Genomic DNA, 20,123 nt, shown 5'->3' with positions numbered 1-20,123 from the left:
ATGGCTCTATTTTGTTGAAGTGTCCTAAAACCTGCCACCCTTTTACTAGGTGACTTTCCTCTGATCTTGTTGTTCAGGTTTCCCTCTGATGGGTCCAAGCTGCCATATGACTCAATTCAAAAAGGCTGTTCCAGTCCTGCAGCAGGTAGGGAGTCTGAGATGAATGACCACAAGCTGTGGTACCCACTTGGTGTCTGACTGAGCAATGTGCCAAACTGGCTTCCAGATTATTGTCCTACCTGAAACTAAGTATGACATGATACAAAGCCACCTGCACCATCTACTGCTGTTAACCAAATACAACTCAAAGTACAACTTCAGTAGAGCATGGTGTAGAAGATCCATCCATTCACTCTTATGATCAATATGATAAGATAGCAACTGTTGACTAATCTTCCTGGCATCAGAGTTCTGCTCCTAGCATATGCTATCAGTCTCTGGCTGTGTCCTGTAAGAGATCACTCGAGCAGCAGTAGGGGATTGGGTGATTAATGCCCACTTTTTAATACCCCCCTCTTGCCCTTATTGGAAGAAGTCAGCCCAAGGAGTTGAGGTGGAGCATCTACCAAGGATTAGGAAGAACTTGTGAAAGTTCCAATTTTTTTGTGGTTGATACCCTGAGTTGGGAGGGCTAATTGATTTTCTGCAGGCTGTGGGCTACCCCAATGAACTGGTTAGTTTCTCAAGGGAAAAATCAGTGTGAATGGGTTGCTGAGGAACAAATGCAGGATCTCTAAAGTGCTGCTGAATTTTTAAAAGGTCACTATAATAAATACCTTCCTGGGCAAGTAAATTTCAATCAGCATCTTCAGGAAACTGCTCCACAGAGCCCTCCTGCAGCACAGTGATATAGCAAGCATCCCTGCAGTGATCCTTCTGAGAACTCTCCCCTTCTCCCCTGCTCAAAATCATCTACATCTTTGTCAGAACCATGAAGGATTCCCCATCTGTTGCTTACCTGTTATGATATCTTGTTGCAGCCATTACCCCAATCAAGGGGATCTGATGGAGCTCCCACTGGAATTAACAACACTTCTTAAAGGGTAGAATGGTTATTGTTGAGTATTACAAAACACTTCCTTCCCCCTGAGCACAGCATGCTTTTTCCGCAGCACATCCAATTCCTGTTGACTCAGGCAAAAGGAACAGGATTTGAACCTGATCTCCTGTGCGACTAGCACCAGTCCAGCCCTTTTGGGTCTTGTGCAGTGTGTGCCTAATAGATAATGTACCCTTTGTTTCCCTCTGTTGTGACATGGCCTGTGTTTCCAAATTGTTCCTTGAGTTCTTTAAGGAAGGATTAAGTAGTAGAGTGAAGTAGCTGTTCAGCTATGTGATCAGCAGGGGGGAAAGCAGATTGCAGGAAAGAGCCCAACACTTTGCTGTTGTAATCCAGGTGTTCAAGTGCTAGAAGACCCAATCCGTCATCTTCCACGGCCAGTGACTCTCACCAAAGCTGTTCGGGACCGAGTGTCCCTCATCCAACAGATAACCAGTCCCAAGGATGTGAGTATGCCCGCAGGCTGTAAGCATAGCTTCCTGTACCACCTCTGGCCAGAGGGTTTCCACGTATCCTGTCTCCCATTCACTTTGTGTTTGGGACATTTTCAGTTTTTGTAGTGGCTATCTTTTGTCTTATATGGCCTGGGCTGTGCACTGTCATACAGTCAATAAACTCTGCAGTTTAATGACTGTGAGGGTTGGTTTGTCCGTCTATCAAAGATATTTATCCGGCCCCCGTTACTGTTATATATGAACATCTCACAATCTTTTAGTGTATTTTTGCTTGTGACACCCCTGAGAGATAGGGAAGTGTTATTGTCTACATTTTACAGATGGGGAACGGAGGCACTGAAGAATAGTGAAGTTTCTAGGGGAGTGATGGATCTGTTTCTGATGGGGTGGGACGGGAAGGAGGGAAGGGTCTGTGTTTCAGATATTTTTTTTGACTGTCATACAGTGGAGAGAGAGAAATTGCATTGGAAACCAAGTAAAAGCAGCAATTCTTCCATTCCAAATCCAAAAGTCACACAGAGCACTCTGTTTTATTCTCCTGCACCACTTGGCACACCTAAATGTTTTTGACATGTTGGGTTTCTTGAGTTTTAGATGGCTGAGTAAGATTCAGTCAAGGCAAAATTAGTTTTTCCCTTTCTCTCCAATCACAGCAATCATAGGGAACTCTGGGGCAGGCCTGATCTGTATTCATTTGTTTAATCTTTCTCAGATGCCTCGCTGGTCTCCCCTAGTTACAAAGAGCATCCCTGAGGTTCACTTAGCAACCTCTGGGCCTCTGGAACTGGTGTACTCTGGGGATCAGGAAGTCAGCAGGGGAGAGGGACGACAAGCTGCTGGAGATTCCACTGTACCATTACATGCAACGACTGATGGTGGTATTCATGTGTATGCTCACAGAATGCGTGATGCCGCCATCCATGCTGTCAGTGTTGGCTCAGATGAGGTAAGTGAGAGAGCACCCAACGACCTTGACAGTCTGACCCCACTAACTATCCTCTGGGTAGATCCACATCCCCTCTCTAACTTGTACGGAATCTTACTAACTCTTCCCTCAAATCTGCCTTCATGGTTGCTCTGAAAATGCACAATGCTTTCATTAAAAGAAAAGTATGCTTTGCGCTGTACTCTCCAGCCCAATGGCTCAGGCTTCCTTTCCCCCATTCCCATAAGTTCCCCACACCAGATCCTCAGCTGGTGTAATTGGTGTTGCTCTGTTGACTTCAGTGCAACAATGCTGATTTACCCCAGCCTCCATCTGTAAATACCTTCTCAAGGAAGAATTTAGGTAGAACAGATCAGTTCCCTTTCAGACCCACACACTGCTGTCTGGTGTGCAGAGATACAGAAACATGATTGTCTTGATTCTTGGGGCTGACTAGTAGGTTAAAGAGCATTAGGCCAAGACTTCATATGGAAACAGAGCTCCTGAACCCAGCCCTCTTGCTCAAACTCTTGTTGACCATGAGAGAGGATATATAGAGGTAAGGGACTCCAGTGTACTAGGAACAAACTGGAAGGATGGGTCTGGAATGTTTGGGGCTGATACTCAGTAACTCAGAAGAAAGAGCAACAGGAATGCCCACTCCTGGTTGGGGCTTGGTGAGATGATTAGTTAAAGTTTTTATTGAGAAAATATTTCAGAAAAAATAACAAACAGGTAACCTATAGATTTTTAAAGGGGCGAAGTTATATAACATCCAGGGACTATGTGCAGGTTATCGGGAGGTGAGGGGAGTGGCTGGAAGTCTGGGGAGAATAACGACGGATAATCTGCGGGGTCCTGGATGGGGGTGTGATGGTGTGGGCGTTAAAAGGTACAAGGGAGTATATGGGAATGGGGGAGCGTCACTAAGTATGCTTATGGGTTACTTTTTGGGGGTTTTAACAAATGGAGTAAATAAGTCCATACAAAGTGGGGTGTCCCCCATTAAGTCCGATGCATCAGCAGCCGCCGCGTCCGCCGGTGCGTCCCCCGCCGCGTCCGCCGGTGCTTCCCCCGCCGCGTCTGTCGTGGTGGTCGTCGGTTGGGTCCGCCGGTCCGGAAGGAGGGTCCTGCGGTGGTGCTCCGTCCCTCTCCTCCTGGTACTGTCGGTGGCCGGTGACGTGCTCTACGTAGATGTCCCTGGACCACCGGATGGAGTCCGAGACCATGAGGCGCCGCATGAGCTTGGCGTAGCGCCGACCCACACCGCAGGCCCAGAGCCTGCAATTCTCTCTTGATCATCTTCTTTTATTTCACTTGTATATTAAGCTTCTCTAGGCAGGGCCCATATGTCATGTACAGAGATGATCATGCTGTTGGCATTTAGCAAATAACACCTATTTATTGATTTCCCTAGACTATGTACACAAAGATGACTGGACCAGAGGTGCTTTCCAGCAAGAAGGCCTCTCACTGCCGGGTAAGAAAACAGATTCCCCCCTCTCCATCGTTACAGATGCTCCCTTGAATTTTCATGGCATTTGTATGTAACCGTGGAAAGGAGTTGGCTGTCCTCTTGGAAAGATGATTCAGATTAACCGAGTCATTACATTGTTAGGATCATTCCATTTAGCACTGTCAACCACGGGCTTCGATGCTTCTGTTTCTGGAGGAGATGGAACTCCTGAAAACAAGACTTCAGTCAGTTCCTGCTCTTGCTTCCTTTTGGATTTGCTTTAATGATAATTACCTACTGATTTAACTGTTCCCTTAATGTGAAGAAGTTGAGGTGGAGAGAGGCCTTTCACTCAGGGAGAAATATGAAATGGGTCCAGAGGGACACAGATTAACGTGGGACAGAGGGAGCATGGTAGATCACTGGGATGTAAGTTGCAGTTGGTGCTGGTACAGTTTAGGGCTGTATTCATGCTGGTACTTTTGACAATATTTTCTTCTTTCAGAGCCTCCTACCAGATCCAATCCTGAAGCTGAAGACAATTATTGGCTTTGGGGGTTGCAGCACCAAATGGGTCAGTAATGAAGAACCTTTTCAGAATGTAGTTGCAGTACATTGACATGGGAGATTTTCAAAGGCTCAAAGGGCAGTTAGTTAGGTGCCTAACTCCTATTGACTTTCAGTGGGAGTCAGGTGCTTTGTCTTTGGAACTCCCTACCCACTGTCCCACCTGGTCTCTTTTGACTACAGACTTTTTATGGTGAAAAGCTCATTTCCATACATGGGATTTGCCCCAGTAAAATTCCAAAATTATGCATGCCCCTTGCCAAATCTTCTTACAGATTCTAAACTGATCAGTGTATCACATTTCTAGAATTTCTTTGGAATCCAAAAATGCACTGGTGCCTTAGCCTGGTATGTCAGTTTGTCCTCCTGGGATATTGCCTTCTAACGGTCCTCTTAATGATCTATTTTAGAGTTAAAAAAAATCCTGTTAGGTCATCTAGTCCATTTCCCTGTGAACAAAGGATTGTTCCCTTTTTATATTTTGCACATATAATATTAAACATGACTTGGATGAAAGATCAGCCGAATTAATTGGGATGTAAGTAAGCTGACCACTCAGTTTTCTTTTGACAGTTATAAATTTGCATTTGTTTGTGTGGAACAGAAATCATCTTAAATAACACACTCCTGCATATTTGCACCAGATTTCCAAATATCTGCATGTCTTAATTCTATGCATGTCCATCTGTGCAAGCACAGGTGGGCTCTTCTCTCAGTTAGTAGACAAGTGTCGTATCCTTTCTTCTGCCCTTGCTGTCATTCTTGCCTTTGTCCTGCAGGCCTTATGGACGAAGAACAGCTCTGCAGTGGTTTACCCCTGTCATGCTGTTATAATAACCATGCAGATTGAGACTAGGGAGCAAAGATTCTTCATTGGACATACAGATAAGGTAAAACTGGATTTCTTTGCAAAAACAGATATAACAACATCCTCACCACCCCCTGAGAATATGCTACAATGGCAAATATTTGATGGTGAGAGAACATGAGACCAGTCCAGTCCCAAGCATGGTTCATTCTATGGAATAGTATCAGCTCACTGGCTACCGGGAAATCACAAGAACTCCAGCTCCTAGCAGAAGTCATTCTAAGAAATGATATTGGATCGACAACAGTGAGAGTTTCAGCCTCTCCCAGAAGCTGTGGGTTGTTTTCACTAACATGATGTTCTCTGCAGGTGTCAGCTTTGGCATTTAATGGAAACAGCACATTGCTAGCTTCTGCACAGATGGGTCATCTGAGCATGGTGCGGCTCTGGGATTTTCAGAAGGGGAAATGCCTATCCATGTTTAAAACCCACGTCCACTCAGTCTCATCCCTCAGGTACGTTACAGGCATGTTCTGCGTGGGGGAGTTGTTGAGAGTGGGTTTATAATTTTTCCCATTGAGATCCAGGCAGGGTACAGAATACTGTATTTCACCCTGAGTTTTCTTCTCTTGCAGCCTTTCCTACAGTGGAGCTGTTCTCTGCGGCATTGGGAAAGATGGACATGGTAAAACAGTGAGTAATAAAGTGCTTGGGCTATTTGGGTTCCACTTGCATGACTTTGAACAAAAACAAGTGAAATGATGTTTGTTCTTCTCCCTGAATATGCAGTTAATCTGCACATAGAACCAATTATACGCCCCTTTAAAGACACAGTGGCTAAATGCTAGTTTCCTTAAATATTCTTAGGAAATACCATTCATTATAGATCATGAGAAATCCTCCTATCATCAGACTGGTTAGAAAATATTTGATTGTTTGCCTCCTTACTTGATGTTCATACATCTGGGAACACACACCTTCCTGAATTCTACTGAGTAAATTCTGGTTCTGTATCTAGTCACATCTTTTTGTTGGTATGGAACCAGTTCATGCTGAACCTTGAGAACTTCCCTGCTTCACATTGTTTATTAACTAACCTCTCAGTTAATGAATGGGTAGGACTGCCTTTGGAGTGCTTTTGGTTCCACTTACACCCTACAGGGGTCTCTACAAGTTGACACAAGGCATTCTTCTGAAGGGGCCCAGCACATTCCTCTACAGGTCTCCCACCCTGCCTCTTTAACAGTGACTTACATGGTATAGCATCTTTAGGCAGAAGGATGCCAAAACGTTTAGTGAGAGATTGAGAACAGAACCTAGAGTATCTCACTGAGCTGCGTATTATGGTAGCTATATGCCCTTTTCTGTTGCCATTCCACTTTCAATAATGTTTTACCTGAAGCTGCACCACTTTGAATTGTCAGGAAAAATTGATAAACCAAAAAGTAAAGTTTAGGATGTTGCACCGCTAAGTGTTAGTCTAGTCCTCAGATTTGGTGGGAGGTCTTGGGCAGAAACCCAGAATCCATTTTCCCAACTTAAAAAAAATATATATGCAATACGGCAGGTATTAAGTACAGCTTCCAGTAATATCAATTAGTAGTAATTAAACACACCAAAAACAAGAACTGTGCTCTAAAGCAGTATAACTAGCCTGCAGTTAGTGTATGTGTATTCTGAATTGTATCCCAAATGTAGTAAGTTAGTTTTTGACTGTTTTATGATGCTGATGATGCTGCATTTATACCAATATAGCAACTTTCGTCCAAGTAGGCCCCTATTGAGAACTAATAGCACTTCACCTACTGACTGTGCTAACTACATACTTTACGTAGTAAAGATATAAACATTCACTGAATTGCAATTATTTTTTAACAGCACAGAACAGCACATTACACACAAAGTGAGACTCCTAGACAACTGAAACTGCCTGAGGAATTTAAATAAGCAGAATATAATCACTTGGGCCCCAAGCACAAGATGTAACTATAGAAAGTGCCATGAAAACATTAATGATTGCAAATGATCTGGCCATCCATTTTTATGTCTGCTTCCAAAGATGGCACCTCCAACAGCCTTCTGCCACTTAACACCATGCTGGGTCATTCTTTCAATACTAGCTTGAAAGGAGGAATACTGAATCACTAATGCCATTTCTGCAACGCCCTGGGTTTCTATTGGAGGGTCCCATCCAATACTTAGTCTGAGACCTGCTGAGATAAGCACTTTGAGGTGGTATGTACTGTGGTGAGGTTCATGTATGTACTCAGATAAATAAATAGGACTTGTTCCATGTCAGTCATTTTCTTTAAAAATCTGACTTTTCTTTGTAGAAGATGGTTCAGGGAAGAAGTCAAGGTTATAATACGTAACAATGTTATCAGAAATAATGTGGCAGAGCAGCGATGCAGCTGGACCCTAACTATGGACCTGATCTAGAGGGAACTCTAGCTCCTACTCTTATACAGCTTTGCTGCTCTAGCACAGCCCCTGTAATTAGTTACACATTGGTTTCCATTCTTTCTCCGTTTGCAAGTACTGTATCTTAGTTCCAGATTTAAGCCCTGGCCCCAGGCAAACCTGCAGGTAGGGAAACTGATTATCAGGCAGAATAATCTATTAAAATGAATATCACCAGGCTCTCTTGGGTTTCCCACTCTGATTCACAGCAATCTCCTGGAGATTTTCCCCTACTCTGTTCACAACGAGGTGGGTAAAAGCCCCAGTGCACATTACCAATGTCCTGGGAATTGGGAGCAGTATCTGGGACTTCACCTGCTGTGGGAATGCTAGCAATCTTCTCCATGGCTTGTGTGGTCTGAGCCCTCCTTGGTGTCACATTTCCAGCAGTTCTACTCTTGCTGTACTATCACTGCAGATGGTGGTGGTGTGGAACACTGCTCAGGTGAACCACGGCGGAGAGGTGGTCGTGCTGGCCAAGGCTCACACAGATGTGGACATCCAGACTTTAAAGATTGCTTTTTTTGATGATACCAGGTAATGTGCAAATAGGGGACTGTGAGAATAGTGTAAAATAACAGCAAAGATTAAGGCAGGGTAGTCAATAGGTGGCTTGCAAACCAAATCCAGACCATCAGATGCTTTTGAATGGACCCCAAAATCTTTTTGTTCTTGTTTATTTTTAAAATTATTTTGTCTGGAACCTGGACCTTGACTATCCCCTGACCAAGAAATTTGGACTGTGACAAGAAATAGATTACCCCTGGATTAAGGCATTGCTGGAGTTCCAGCCTGCAAGCACAGGGCACTGCTGGGAGGAAGCTGCTGTTAGCCTTCCTCTTGTCTCCCTTGGTGTCGGCGTATCCATTTCTGCTGCTTTCAGGGAGCAGGTCTTTTGTTAGTATAGAGTGAGTTCTCCCCAGTTACCTCATCAGTCTCTCTTGTAACAGGATGGTGTCGTGCGGCAGAGACAATGTGAGGCTGTGGCGAGTGCGGAGTGGAGCGCTGCGCTCGTGCCCAGTGAATTTGGGGGAATACCATTCCTTGGAGTTCACTGACCTGGCCTTTGAGGAGGGGCATTCCGCCGAGCGGGAACCTGAGGACCGGACACTGTAAGGATGGAATCACTTTCTTTCCTTTAATCACTTTCCTTAAATTAATTCTTTAGGGACATGTCTCAGTCTGCCTCTGTCTCTGGGAGCTGTCTGCACTGGCATGGTGAGCTTTTGATTAGTAAAATAGAGAAAAGGCTGAACAGTTGTGGTTTTGATTTGCTCATCCCTGTCTCTAACAAGAGCAGTCTACAGTTCTTGGTCTGCATTCTGTTTGCATAAACAAAGGTGCCCTACAAAACCAGCCTGTTCTTTATTCTCCTCCTTTCTAGGACTTCAGATCCTAAAAGAAGCTAAAATACCTGGTAGAGTGGCACAAGAGATGGTTTATTTTTCCAGTCATGTCCATCTCCCAATGATTTTGCCATTAGTGTTCATTTGGCAGTGGGAGGGGTGTGGGGTAATATCATCCCCCGTGACTTTTTTATACTTCAGGTTAATCGCTAGACCAAGACTGCTGCTACCAGAGCGATATTCCAAAAATTTGCCAGGTCTGTTAATTTTCACCTTTGCTCTGTGGTCTGAGCACTATTGTTGTAGATTGCCCAGTATTGCCTTGTTTCTGGTTGATGGATGCACCATGACAAAAATCACTTTCCCCTAACATTTTATTCAGTGCTTTGGATCAAAGACATTGTATAAATAAATAAAATGTGATGTATTTATTCACCAACTAAACTATTTACCAAAACTGTGAACAAAAAGTTCAAAAGTCAGAAGTGAAAAAGCCTTCCTCAAAATCATGCTTTCATCTTCTTACATTTTACATCAAGATCTCCTATATGGGGAAAATCTTTGCCTTTCCAGCACAATTTATCTGACGCTATAATAATTCTCCTGAAATATTCCCCTCCAAAAGTTTAACAGTGACTTCCATTAAACTTAAGCAAAATGTGGCTTTGATTTCCAGGGCTCATTTCTGTGAAGCCTCTCTGGCTCTGTTTATTCCAGTTCAGTTCAGGCTAGCAATTATGCCAAATTTACCTGGGACCCCATTATTTCCCATACGGTCATGGACTTATGGTTACATCCATTCCACAGATTGAGCTAGTGAAAGAGGTATTGGGCAGAAGTTGCCAGAGATCTTGTTTCTGTGAACTTATCCTAATTTCCTTCTGGTACAGGTTAGTAATAATTCCGTTTTTAGTCTCCAGGTGGTTTTGGGATGGATACCTGAGTGTGAGCTCTCCTCCTTACTGATCCTTGATAGAGGTGTCTGTGTCCTACAATAATGGAAATAATAATAATCCAACACTTGTATGTTTTCTTTAAAGTGTTACTACGCTTTGGGAGGCTGGTCTCTGCCTCTTTACTTCTATTTTTTTCCTCCTAAATTAGAAAAGATGGGTAAAAAATCTTTCTAATGATTCCTCCGTAACAGGCCATTAGAATGTATTTCTTTTTATTTCTTCACAAAGGAAAAGATATGATTTCTTAATAAGAAGTAGCCACATCTTGATTAAAATTTTCAGTTGTTTCCAGACTGCCGAGTCTGAAGGCTATAGCTTATATCAGTGGTTCCCAACCCATGGTCCATGGGCTGAAAGTGGCCCGCAGGGTCTTTCAGAGTGGCACACGGCTCCCCTCCCATTGGCTGCAGGGAGGGGAACACCGTTTCACCGCTGCAGTCGGGGACAGGAGATCCTCCTCACTGATCTCTTTCCCTCTGGCTGCAGTGAGGGGGTAGAGGGGCTGCTGTTAGAGACTGGTGGCCCTTCAGGGTTTTAAAAATTATATTTGTGGCCCTCGAGCCAAAAAGATTGGGAACAATTAGTTTATATAGATATACAGTATAACTGAAGATCATTTTTGTGGCTGACTTGATGCATACAGACTCAGAGCTCATTACTTTTGTTTTTTCCCCTGTCATTTTATGTTGGCTGAATTAACTCTTGAGATCTTTCCCTAAATTGCTCTTTCAAAGGGAAAAGGAAAAGCAGGATGGAGAGATCTAATTCTATCTACCAGTTACAGATTCCTAAGTTAGCTCCTGCTGAAAGTCAAATGCTTGAATCCTATCATCCAGTCAAGCTATCATGTATTACAAACTAGAATTGCTAAAGTTTAGACACAGCATGTTTAAAGTGATTCCAAGCTTGTTTACAGAAGTGTGGTGTAAAGTTAACATCAAAACAAAATGCAGAATACAGTTCTTCTGCTAAATAATGTCTCTGAAGTTCCCCTTTGTTATCACTGGTGTCTAATGGTGATGCCCTTTTGCTTTCAGCTTTGTTTGCAGCAGGAGTGGCCACATCTTGGAAATTGACTACAAGAACGTCATTATCAGAAACGTCCGGCGCCTCCTGCCTTCTCAGATTCAGCATTCTCATCGGCGGGAGAAGCAAACTTTCAACTCGGGTATGGGTTTTGGTGGGGGATAGATTACCAAGAGGAAGTAGGACATTCTGCATTATGAACTTTCACAAGAAAAGTTTTTACTTAAATTGTCTCCTGAGTTTGAAGGGAAAGCCCTGCTAAGGGAACACCAAACAAAAGCAAACCTAAGACTCAAGAGTCATAATATTAGGTGCAAAATAGGCAGAATTGCAGGAGATCATCTGTAGACTGAAATAAGATGAAATCACACTAACAGTAAGGTTTTGGGGAGCACAAATGAGGCTTCAGTCAATTTCTTCTCCAGAGAAATCTCCTATAAAGGGGGAGAGAGACTATATTTAACCTGAATACTATTACCCATCTATTCATATTAACCTACATAACCCTAACCTGTTGGGCTCAGTGCAGGCATAACGGGATGTAATTCACTGGCCGTGTTATACAGAAGGTCAGACTCAGTGATCTGATAGTCCCTCCTGACCTTAATCTATGAATCTAAATAATCTGGATTTGGGGGAAGGGTTTGTATCTGTGTATAACTATTTAAAGATTATAATATGAGGGGAAATGACAAGAAGGGCACATTTTCAGAAGCTACCTCTTAATGTGTGTGCATAAGTTTTTGCACATGTATTGTTTTGAATCCTAAAGATATTTGCATATGCAAAATCTCATGGATACACAAGCTGTACTTGTGTATGCAAACCAAGCAGTTGAATATCGACATGATTTTTCATGTACATTCACAGCTGAGATTTTGCGCATGTAAAACCTCATGCTCCAAAAAGTATACATGTAGAAATGTAGGTGTGCAGATTTGGAGGACAAATGGAGGCCTTTGGAACTTTGGCCCTAGGGGCTGAATTAAAAACAATGAGTGTAAATCAATTCAGCTGGGAGGGAAAAGCTTTGCTTGTGAGGACAACATGAGTGGAGTGGCCTCATTAAATAATTAAAGTAAAATCTATTAGGCGGATTGAAGTTGAAATTAAGCAAATTCATTGAAAATAAAGCAATACTCTGCCTAACACAGATGACTGGTTTAGATCAGATCAGTGGTGACAAACTTCCTACCAAAAATCGTCTGACCTGGCATGGCCAATTACCATTTTAAGAAGAATTTTGATGTTTTAATAGATGAATGTTTAGAATAAACACCTTTTTTTAATGACATAAAGCAATGTTTTAATCAGCCAATAGGAATCCTGTGTCTAGTATCATGTAAAGAGCTAAATATACAAAGAAAAACAACTATACTGTTATTTCATTGGTCAGCAAGATCTCAACAGTAATTAGAATTCTTTAATGCTATAGAAGTCCAACTATTATGACTTTCAGCAAGTCTTGTATTGCTGATATAACATTAGTTAGAATTTGTTTTCAAGTGTTACTGCTACTAGTATTATAAGATAGCATATACTGTGCTTTCTTTTATAGAATTATAGACTAATAGGGCCAGAAGTGACCTTGAGAGGTCATCAAGTCCAGCTCCCTGCACTGAGGCAGGACCAAGTAAACCTAGGCCGTCCCTGACAGGTGTTTGTCCAGTCTGGTCTCAAAAACCTCTAAAGATGGTAATTCCACAACTTCCCTTGAAAACTGAGTCTAGAGCTGAACTAGCCTTATAGTTAGAAAGGTTTTCCTAATATCTAACCTAAATCTCCTTATGCTGGTGATTATGCCCATTACTACTTGTCTTATCTTCAGTGAACATAGAGAACAATTAATCCTCCTCTTCTTTATAATAGCCTTTAACTTATCTGAAGACTATTATCAGCTCTCCCCTCAGTCATCTTTTCTCAAGACTAAACCTGTTTTTTTACCCTTTCCTCAATGATCAGGTTTTCTAAATCTTTTATCATTTTTGTTGCTCTCCTTTGAACTCTCTTCAGTTTATCCATGTGTTTCCTAAAGCGTGTCGCCCAGAATTGAATGAAGTACTTGAGGAGAGGCCTCACCAATGCCAAGCAGAGCAGGACAATTACCTCCTATATCTTACATATGACATTCCTGTGATGCAGTTGCAATAAAGGCTAATATCTATTAATGTATCCCAGAATGATACTAGACTCTTTTGCAACTGCATCACATTGTTGACTCAAATTCAATTTGTGATCCACTATAGTCCCCAGATCCTTTTCAGCAGTACTATCACCTAGCCAATTATTCCCCACTTTTTATTAATGCTTTTGATTTTCCCTTCCCACTTGTCTTTATTGAATTTCATCTTCTTGGTTTCAGACCAATTCTCTAGTTTGTCAAGTTAGTTTTGAATTCTAATCCTGACCTCCAAACACCTCCCATCTTGGTGTCATCCACACATTTTATAAGCATACTCTTCACTCCATTATCCAAACTGTTAATGAAAATATTGAATAATACCCAACTCAGGACTGACCCCTTCAGGATTCTACTAGATACATCCTCCCAATCTGACAGCAAACAATTGATAACTACTCTGAGTACAGTCTTTCAACCAGTTGTGCACCCACCTTTATAGTAATTTCATCTAGACTACATTTCCCTAGTTTGCTTATAAGAATGTCCTGTGGAACTGTATGAAAAGCCTCAAGAAAATCAAGATAGATCACATCTACTGCTTCCCTCCTCCCCATCCACTACCCAAGTAACTCTGTCAAAGAAGGAAATTAGTTTGGTTTGGCATGTTTTGTTCTTGACATCCATGTTATTTCATAACACTGTTATCCTCTAGGTGGTTACAACTTGATTGTTTTATAATTTGTTCCAGTATCTTTCTATGTATCAAAATTAGACTTATTGGTCTATAATTTCCCAGGTCCTCTTTGACTTTGTTCCTCTTTTTTTAAAGATAAATACTATGTTGGCCTTTCTTCATTCCTCTGGGACCTCACCCGTTCCTCCAGGAGTGTTTGAAGATAATTGCTAATGGTTCCGAGATTGTTTCAGCTATTTCCTTTAGTACCTAGGTGAATTTCAACAGGCACTGCTGACTTGAATACATGTAACTTATCTAAATGTTCCTTAACCTATTCTTTCTTTATTTTGTCATGCATTCCTTCCCCCTTGTTAATTTTAATTGTGTTGAGTATCTGGTCATCATTAATTTTTTACTGAAGACTGAAGCAAATTAGGCATTAAACAGGCTCCTAACATATTCTCCCAATCTCTTCTTCTTGCCTTTTATGTCCCTTGCTAGGTGTAACTCATTTTGTGCTGTTGCCTTTCTGTGTAGTCCCTACATGCTTGTACTGTTCTTTTGTACTCTGATTTAGCAGTTCATCCATGTTTCCACTTTTTATAGGATTCCTTTTTAATTTTTAGTTAATTAAATAGCTCCTGATGCAGCCATATTGGCCTCTTACTATTGTTCCTATCTTTCCTTCACTTTGGGATTCTTTGCAGTTGTGCCTTTAATACAGTCTTCTTGAGAAACTGTCAGCACTCCTGAACTCCTTTATCCCTTAAATTTTCCTCCCGTGGGACCTTACCTACTAGTTCCGAGGCTGTTGAAGTCTGCTTTTTTGAAGTCCATTGTCCTTCCTGTACTTAGAATATTGAAATCTATCATTTCATGGTCACTTTCACCCAAATTGCATTCCACCTTCAGATTTGCAACCAATTACTCCCTCTTGTTCAGAATCAATCAAAAATGGCTGTCCCCCTGGTTACTTCCTTCACTTTCTGAAACAAGAAGTTGTCCCAATACATTCCATGAACTCACCAGAATTTGTGTTTTTGAGTATTACTTTTCCAACAGATGTCTGGGTAGTTAAAATCCCCCATTAATACCAGGTCTTGTAGTTTGGATATTTGTTGTTTGTCCTAGAAATGCCTCATCCACCTCCTCTTCCTGATTTGGTGATCTCTAATAGACCTCCCACCCCATCTATGACCCCTACCATTTTCACTTCATAACTGTAAACTAATTAAGCTTCTCAGTGTCTCTTCGAGGAGGATAAATATTCCCATTTTACAGATGGAGAAACTGAGCCATAGAATTTAACACTTGACCAAGGTCACAAGTTGTGTTAGGGTCAGAGTTTCTGGCTTCCAGTGCTTTTGATTAGACTAGACTTCGTCGATATAGTCTTAAGCATTGAATATCTTAGCCATTGCTTAATGCACACAGTCTTATTTGCTACATTCCCACCCCCTTTTCCATCTCTCTTTTTTCTCTTTACTTTCTTTTTGTTTCTCCCTCCATAGCTGAACCAATTACAAAATATAAAGGAAACTTTTTTTGCACAATACACAATTAGCCTGTGGCTCTCGTTGCCACAAGATATTAAGGCCAAGAGCATGGCAGCATTTGAAAAAACGATTGGACGTTTCTATGGATAACAAGGATATCCACAGTTATAATAGTAATATTAAATATGAACAAGAGTTCTGGTTGTACTAAAAACTCTTCTGATTTGGGGCATGATCTGTCATCTACCAATTGGGGGTTAGGAGGAGGTGTTTTCTGGGGGCAGCTTATCCCAAAACTGCTACTGCAGGGTTTATTCCATCTTCCTCTGAATCACTCAATATTGGATTAGACAGACCATTGGTCTGATCCAGTCTGGTAATTTTTTGCTTCCTTACAGTGGGCCGATTGGTAATCTGTTTGTACTTTCAGGCCCTGGGATTGCTATAAACAGTATTAGTGTCTCCTCTACTTTCTGTGCCACAGCCTCGGAGGATGGCTACCTGCGGCTGTGGCCACTGGATTTCTCGGCAGTCTTCTTGGAGGCAGGTGAGTATACCTTGGCACTCTCTCACTCATTCCCCCACTCAGTTCTGCATTCATGTCAGCCTAGCTCTCCAGGGCCAAAGCTTTCCTGGGGGAAAAAGAGAATGCAATCCTGGGGTTCCACTCAACTGCTCTTCTAATCCATTCCCAAACCTGAGCTCTGGTGAAGAGTGATGGAAATTCATTCTTGGACTTCTCTTATGGTGCTCCCTGAGGTGGAGCAACTGCCAACACCTGCAGTGAAATACTAGGTACGTTTGTACTGAATTAATCTTGGGGATTCGCTCTTCAAGAATGGTCCTTGTTTTTCTGGAATTCTAGAGAAAGACAGGCGTTTTCTGAGTAAGGTAAACATTAGTCCTCAATGCTTTATTGCATATCTGTCCAATGAAAATATATGGGAGAAGCACAGGAGTACATCATCCATCAGTGATACTGAAAAATAAAAACTTTTTAGAAATGGCAGTGGCTGGATCAGGTGGCTAGACTAAAACCTGAGATGAGAACAGTTAGTCTCAAAGTACACAGGAAAGTGCAGCCCATAGAAATGAAAGTACATGGCTCAGTACGGTTCATAAAAGGGTGGTCACTTAGCTATGGTCTAGAGCTACCACTGTTTTGGGTCCTGGGATAATTTATCAACTGGTACATCTGTTTCCCCAGAGCATGAAGGTCCAATGAGTGCTGTCAGCATCAGTCCAGATAGTCTCAAAGTTCTGTGCACCACCTTCACTGGGAACTTGGGTTACCTGGATACACAATCCCGGGGCTACAGTACCCTCATGCGCTCCCACACTGACTCTGTTCTGGCATTTTCTGTGGAGGGGCTCCGGAAGCAGATGGCTACGGTGTCCCAGGATAACACCATCCGGATCTGGGATCTTGTGTCTATGCATCAGGTAGCGTAAGCTCACTTTCTAATGAAGATAGAGGTAGCAGAAGTCAAAACTCAGCTTTGCTTGCAGAGCTGTAAAAGGGACATCTGCACAATCTTTGTTTGTTCCAACTTTCTGGAGCTGGTGCTAGCAAAATATCTCACTTTAAAATCACTTAAAAATCTACTCCAAACAACACCAGATCCCTCCAGAACTACTGCATGAAGTTCAAGATTTTTCAGTGTAGTTTGACTTTAGCTCCCAACATCAAATATTTAAAATCACTTATTAACTTACAATATTTAATAGACGGAAAACGTTAGGCCATGATGATCAGGTTTCTGTGGGTGTGTTTACACTGCAGTAAAACACTTGCAGCCGGCCCATGTCAACTGACTCAGACTCGGGCTGTGGGACTGTAAAATTGCAGTGTAAATATCCAGGCTTAGGCTGTAACCCAGGCTCTGAGACCCAGCAAGGGAGGAAGGTCCCAGTGCCTGGGCTCCAGCCCAAGCCCAGATGTCTGCAATACAGTTTTATAGCCCTGTAGCCCAAGCCCCATGAGCCTGAGTCTGCTGACATGGGCCAGCCACCAGTGTATTACTGCAGCATAGGCATCCCCTAAAGGCCCCTTCCAATGCCTGTTGAAGTTCATAGAAAGACGCCCATTGATTTCGCTGGGCTTTGGTTCAGGCCCCAAGGGGTTACACAGTTTCACTGTAATTATAGGCTTGTGACAATGAACTGGTATATGGGGTTACCTCATTCTGCCACAGACTGCTGCCAGGTTTTGCTTATGCCGAAGCGTTGTTTCTATGTGCCCTTTCTCACAGCTATATGACTTCACTGCCTCTGATGAGATTCCATGTGCTGTGGCCTTTCATCCTGCACAACAGATCTTTGCATGTGGGTTCAGCAGTGGAGTGGTGAGAACCTTCAGCCTGGCTGCCTCTGATCTACTAATGGAACACAAGTACGTGTGACAAATGGGTATTGTCTGTTCATGTGTGCAAATCTAAATGATGGGAGTCATGGCAATGAGTGTCAGTAAGATATCCATCCACATGGGTGAAACATCAGGCGCTAACATGAGCGTTGGGCCATAGTGGAAGAACACATTCCTTGAACTTAGCTTTCTCATTCAGTGAGTTACAATCAGCTGGTTTTCAGAGAAGAAAAGCCTAGTGAGATCATGGCTGTGGGGCATGTGGTTTTGGGTTTTTTTTAAGAGTCAGGACTGACAGAGTTAAATGCTGGGACTCTCCATCTTGGAGAGAGGTGGCCAAGAGGAGGGAATGGAGATAGTGATGTCCCAGCCTTAGAAGAGGCAGTCGAGTGTGTTGGAGGTCAACCAGACAGGACGCGCTTGGGAACATTTTTGTTGGGGAGTGGAGGATGATCAAAAGTGTATGTCAGTGTGTGGGTACGCCATCCTGGAAGCTGTTAGCAGCAAGAGCACTGCACTTGATCAGTCTCCCCCAGCACCTTGGGAATAAAGATGATCAACTGTCTTATACGATGACAGGGAAAATAGGGTGGGCTTTCACTGTCATGGACATTGATTTTGATCTCACTGCACTTCACACCACTCCGCTCTGCTTTTTTCTCCCCCCACTGTCTCCCATGTTTTCTGTGTTCTGTAGGCAGCACCGTGATGCAATCACTGGTCTGACCTTCTCCCCAGATGGCAATTTGATGTTCAGTTCCTGCGCACGTGGGACCCTGGCTCTTTATAATGTTGTGAGCCAGAAGAGTCATGTCCTCCGAGTTCTAGGTAAGGGTTCTGCATCCCTCTGTCGTCTAGTACAGGCTCAAAATTCCACAGAGAAGTTTTTGGAGAGGATCCTATGGTCCTTTTGAGACCAGTTAGCTGCCTTTCTTTCATGCCTGTTAACACTGCTCTCACTGAGCGTCCGTTAACACTTCCCTTGTAACTCTGGTTTCCAAAGGGTGTAACTGGGTTGATGTATTTTAATTTGCTTGAATTGCATGTATATGCTGTTTCAGATTTAATGCACATTTCTTTTTAAATGAGTAGTAGTAGAATTACAGTAGCACATAGAGGCTTTAGCGGAAGTTGGGGGCCCCCCATTCTGTTAGGTACTATACGAACAGTGAGAGATGGCCCCTGCCCTGGAGAGCCTCCTGTCTAAACAGGTGAGACAGACAAAGGGTGGGAGGGGAAGCAGAGGCACAGAGAGAGGATGGGACTTGCCCAGGGTCACACAAGTCAGTGTGAAAACTGGGGTTAGAACCCAGGACTTCTTGACTCCGGTCTGAAGCCAGTGCCCTGGCCACTAAATCATACTGCCTCCCTTTTTTTCCTGCCCACCCCCAGAAATAACATATGATCGTTAATCTAGATAATTAATCAGCAACAGATTAAATATAGGCCAGTTATCTTGATTTTTATGATAAAAGACATTCTCCGAGTACATCTACAAACTAAAAATCACTTCACTGTACTGCAGTTTTTTGCAGCCATTTATCTCCTTATGGAATTTCAGCTTTTTAAATCCTCACTGAGATCCATGTGCAGTAACTGCTTGTCACAACCCCTTGCCTATGTTAACAAAGCTACAAGAAAATCCAAACTTCATCATTGATATTGCACTGTGGTACTGTGTGCGCCTCAAGTATCCATTTGCTCAAATTCCAACCCCAGTTCCAGACCTCCCCAAATTGTGCTGTTCCAGATCTTGTTGTGAATGTTCTGATTCAGTTCTGTCTTTAATGTGTGTACAATAGCTGTTCAAATCTGGCACCTTCCATAAAACAGATTGATCCCTAGCTCCATGCTGAGGCATTGGTTCATTGCTGATTCAGAGAAAGGAACACCCCCTAAAACCTTAAAAGAATGAATTTTATCTCAGCTGCAGTATATAATCAGTCACTCTCCCTTTAGGCTTTCTCTCCTTCCCCATTTATCTTATTCACCCTGTGTTTTGTCGTATCCAGGCAATGTGGTGTCCCAAGATGCTGAGCATAGTCCCAACGCTTTGGCCCTTAATGGGGATGGACGTCTCCTTGCCTTTGTGGGCCCCTCGAAGTACACAGTGACTGTTATGGACGCTCACTCTTTAGATGAGGTAACTGGAAGGAAGTTGCCTTGATACAAAGGGAGAATAGAGTAGGAGGGAGGGCATTCCTAATGTCACACACTGCAGAATGCTTTGCAGGACAGGGAAGAGAGATTTCCTCCCAGGTAAATAGAGAACCCCATAGACTCCACCAAATATGATCTGACATGGCCCCTTTACCTGTCCTTCCCCATGTGGAAAACACTTGGAATGTGGTTTTGATATCCTCTTTTTGGATGTTGCTGTGGGATGGAAACACCAAATCAGGGTG

General features: G+C 42.8%; 1 protein-coding gene across 2 annotated transcripts in view; it reads left to right on the top strand.

The window, feature by feature from the left end:
* WDR90 (WD repeat domain 90) overlaps window positions 1-20,123 on the top strand; it is a 52,008-nt gene that overhangs the window by 6,765 nt on the left and 25,120 nt on the right. For both annotated transcript variants that reach the window (XM_067551231.1, XM_067551232.1), the window contains exons 7-22: window positions 78-145; window positions 1,397-1,506; window positions 2,228-2,461; window positions 3,858-3,920; window positions 4,402-4,470; window positions 5,243-5,353; window positions 5,641-5,786; window positions 5,907-5,964; window positions 8,150-8,268; window positions 8,682-8,843; window positions 11,071-11,201; window positions 15,784-15,900; window positions 16,561-16,796; window positions 17,606-17,745; window positions 18,416-18,546; window positions 19,731-19,861. In XM_067551231.1, coding sequence (XP_067407332.1) covers window positions 78-145; window positions 1,397-1,506; window positions 2,228-2,461; window positions 3,858-3,920; window positions 4,402-4,470; window positions 5,243-5,353; window positions 5,641-5,786; window positions 5,907-5,964; window positions 8,150-8,268; window positions 8,682-8,843; window positions 11,071-11,201; window positions 15,784-15,900; window positions 16,561-16,796; window positions 17,606-17,745; window positions 18,416-18,546; window positions 19,731-19,861 — 2,026 coding nt within the window. The remainder of the gene's footprint in view (window positions 1-77; window positions 146-1,396; window positions 1,507-2,227; window positions 2,462-3,857; window positions 3,921-4,401; window positions 4,471-5,242; window positions 5,354-5,640; window positions 5,787-5,906; window positions 5,965-8,149; window positions 8,269-8,681; window positions 8,844-11,070; window positions 11,202-15,783; window positions 15,901-16,560; window positions 16,797-17,605; window positions 17,746-18,415; window positions 18,547-19,730; window positions 19,862-20,123) is intronic.

This window comes from Emydura macquarii, unplaced genomic scaffold (genome assembly GCF_026122565.2).
Source record: "Emydura macquarii macquarii isolate MOO-44397 ecotype Brisbane River unplaced genomic scaffold, CSIRO-AGI_Emac_v2 contig_1348, whole genome shotgun sequence".
NCBI lineage: Eukaryota > Metazoa > Chordata > Testudines > Chelidae > Emydura > Emydura macquarii.
This window is presented reverse-complemented; position numbering and strand designations above follow the sequence as displayed.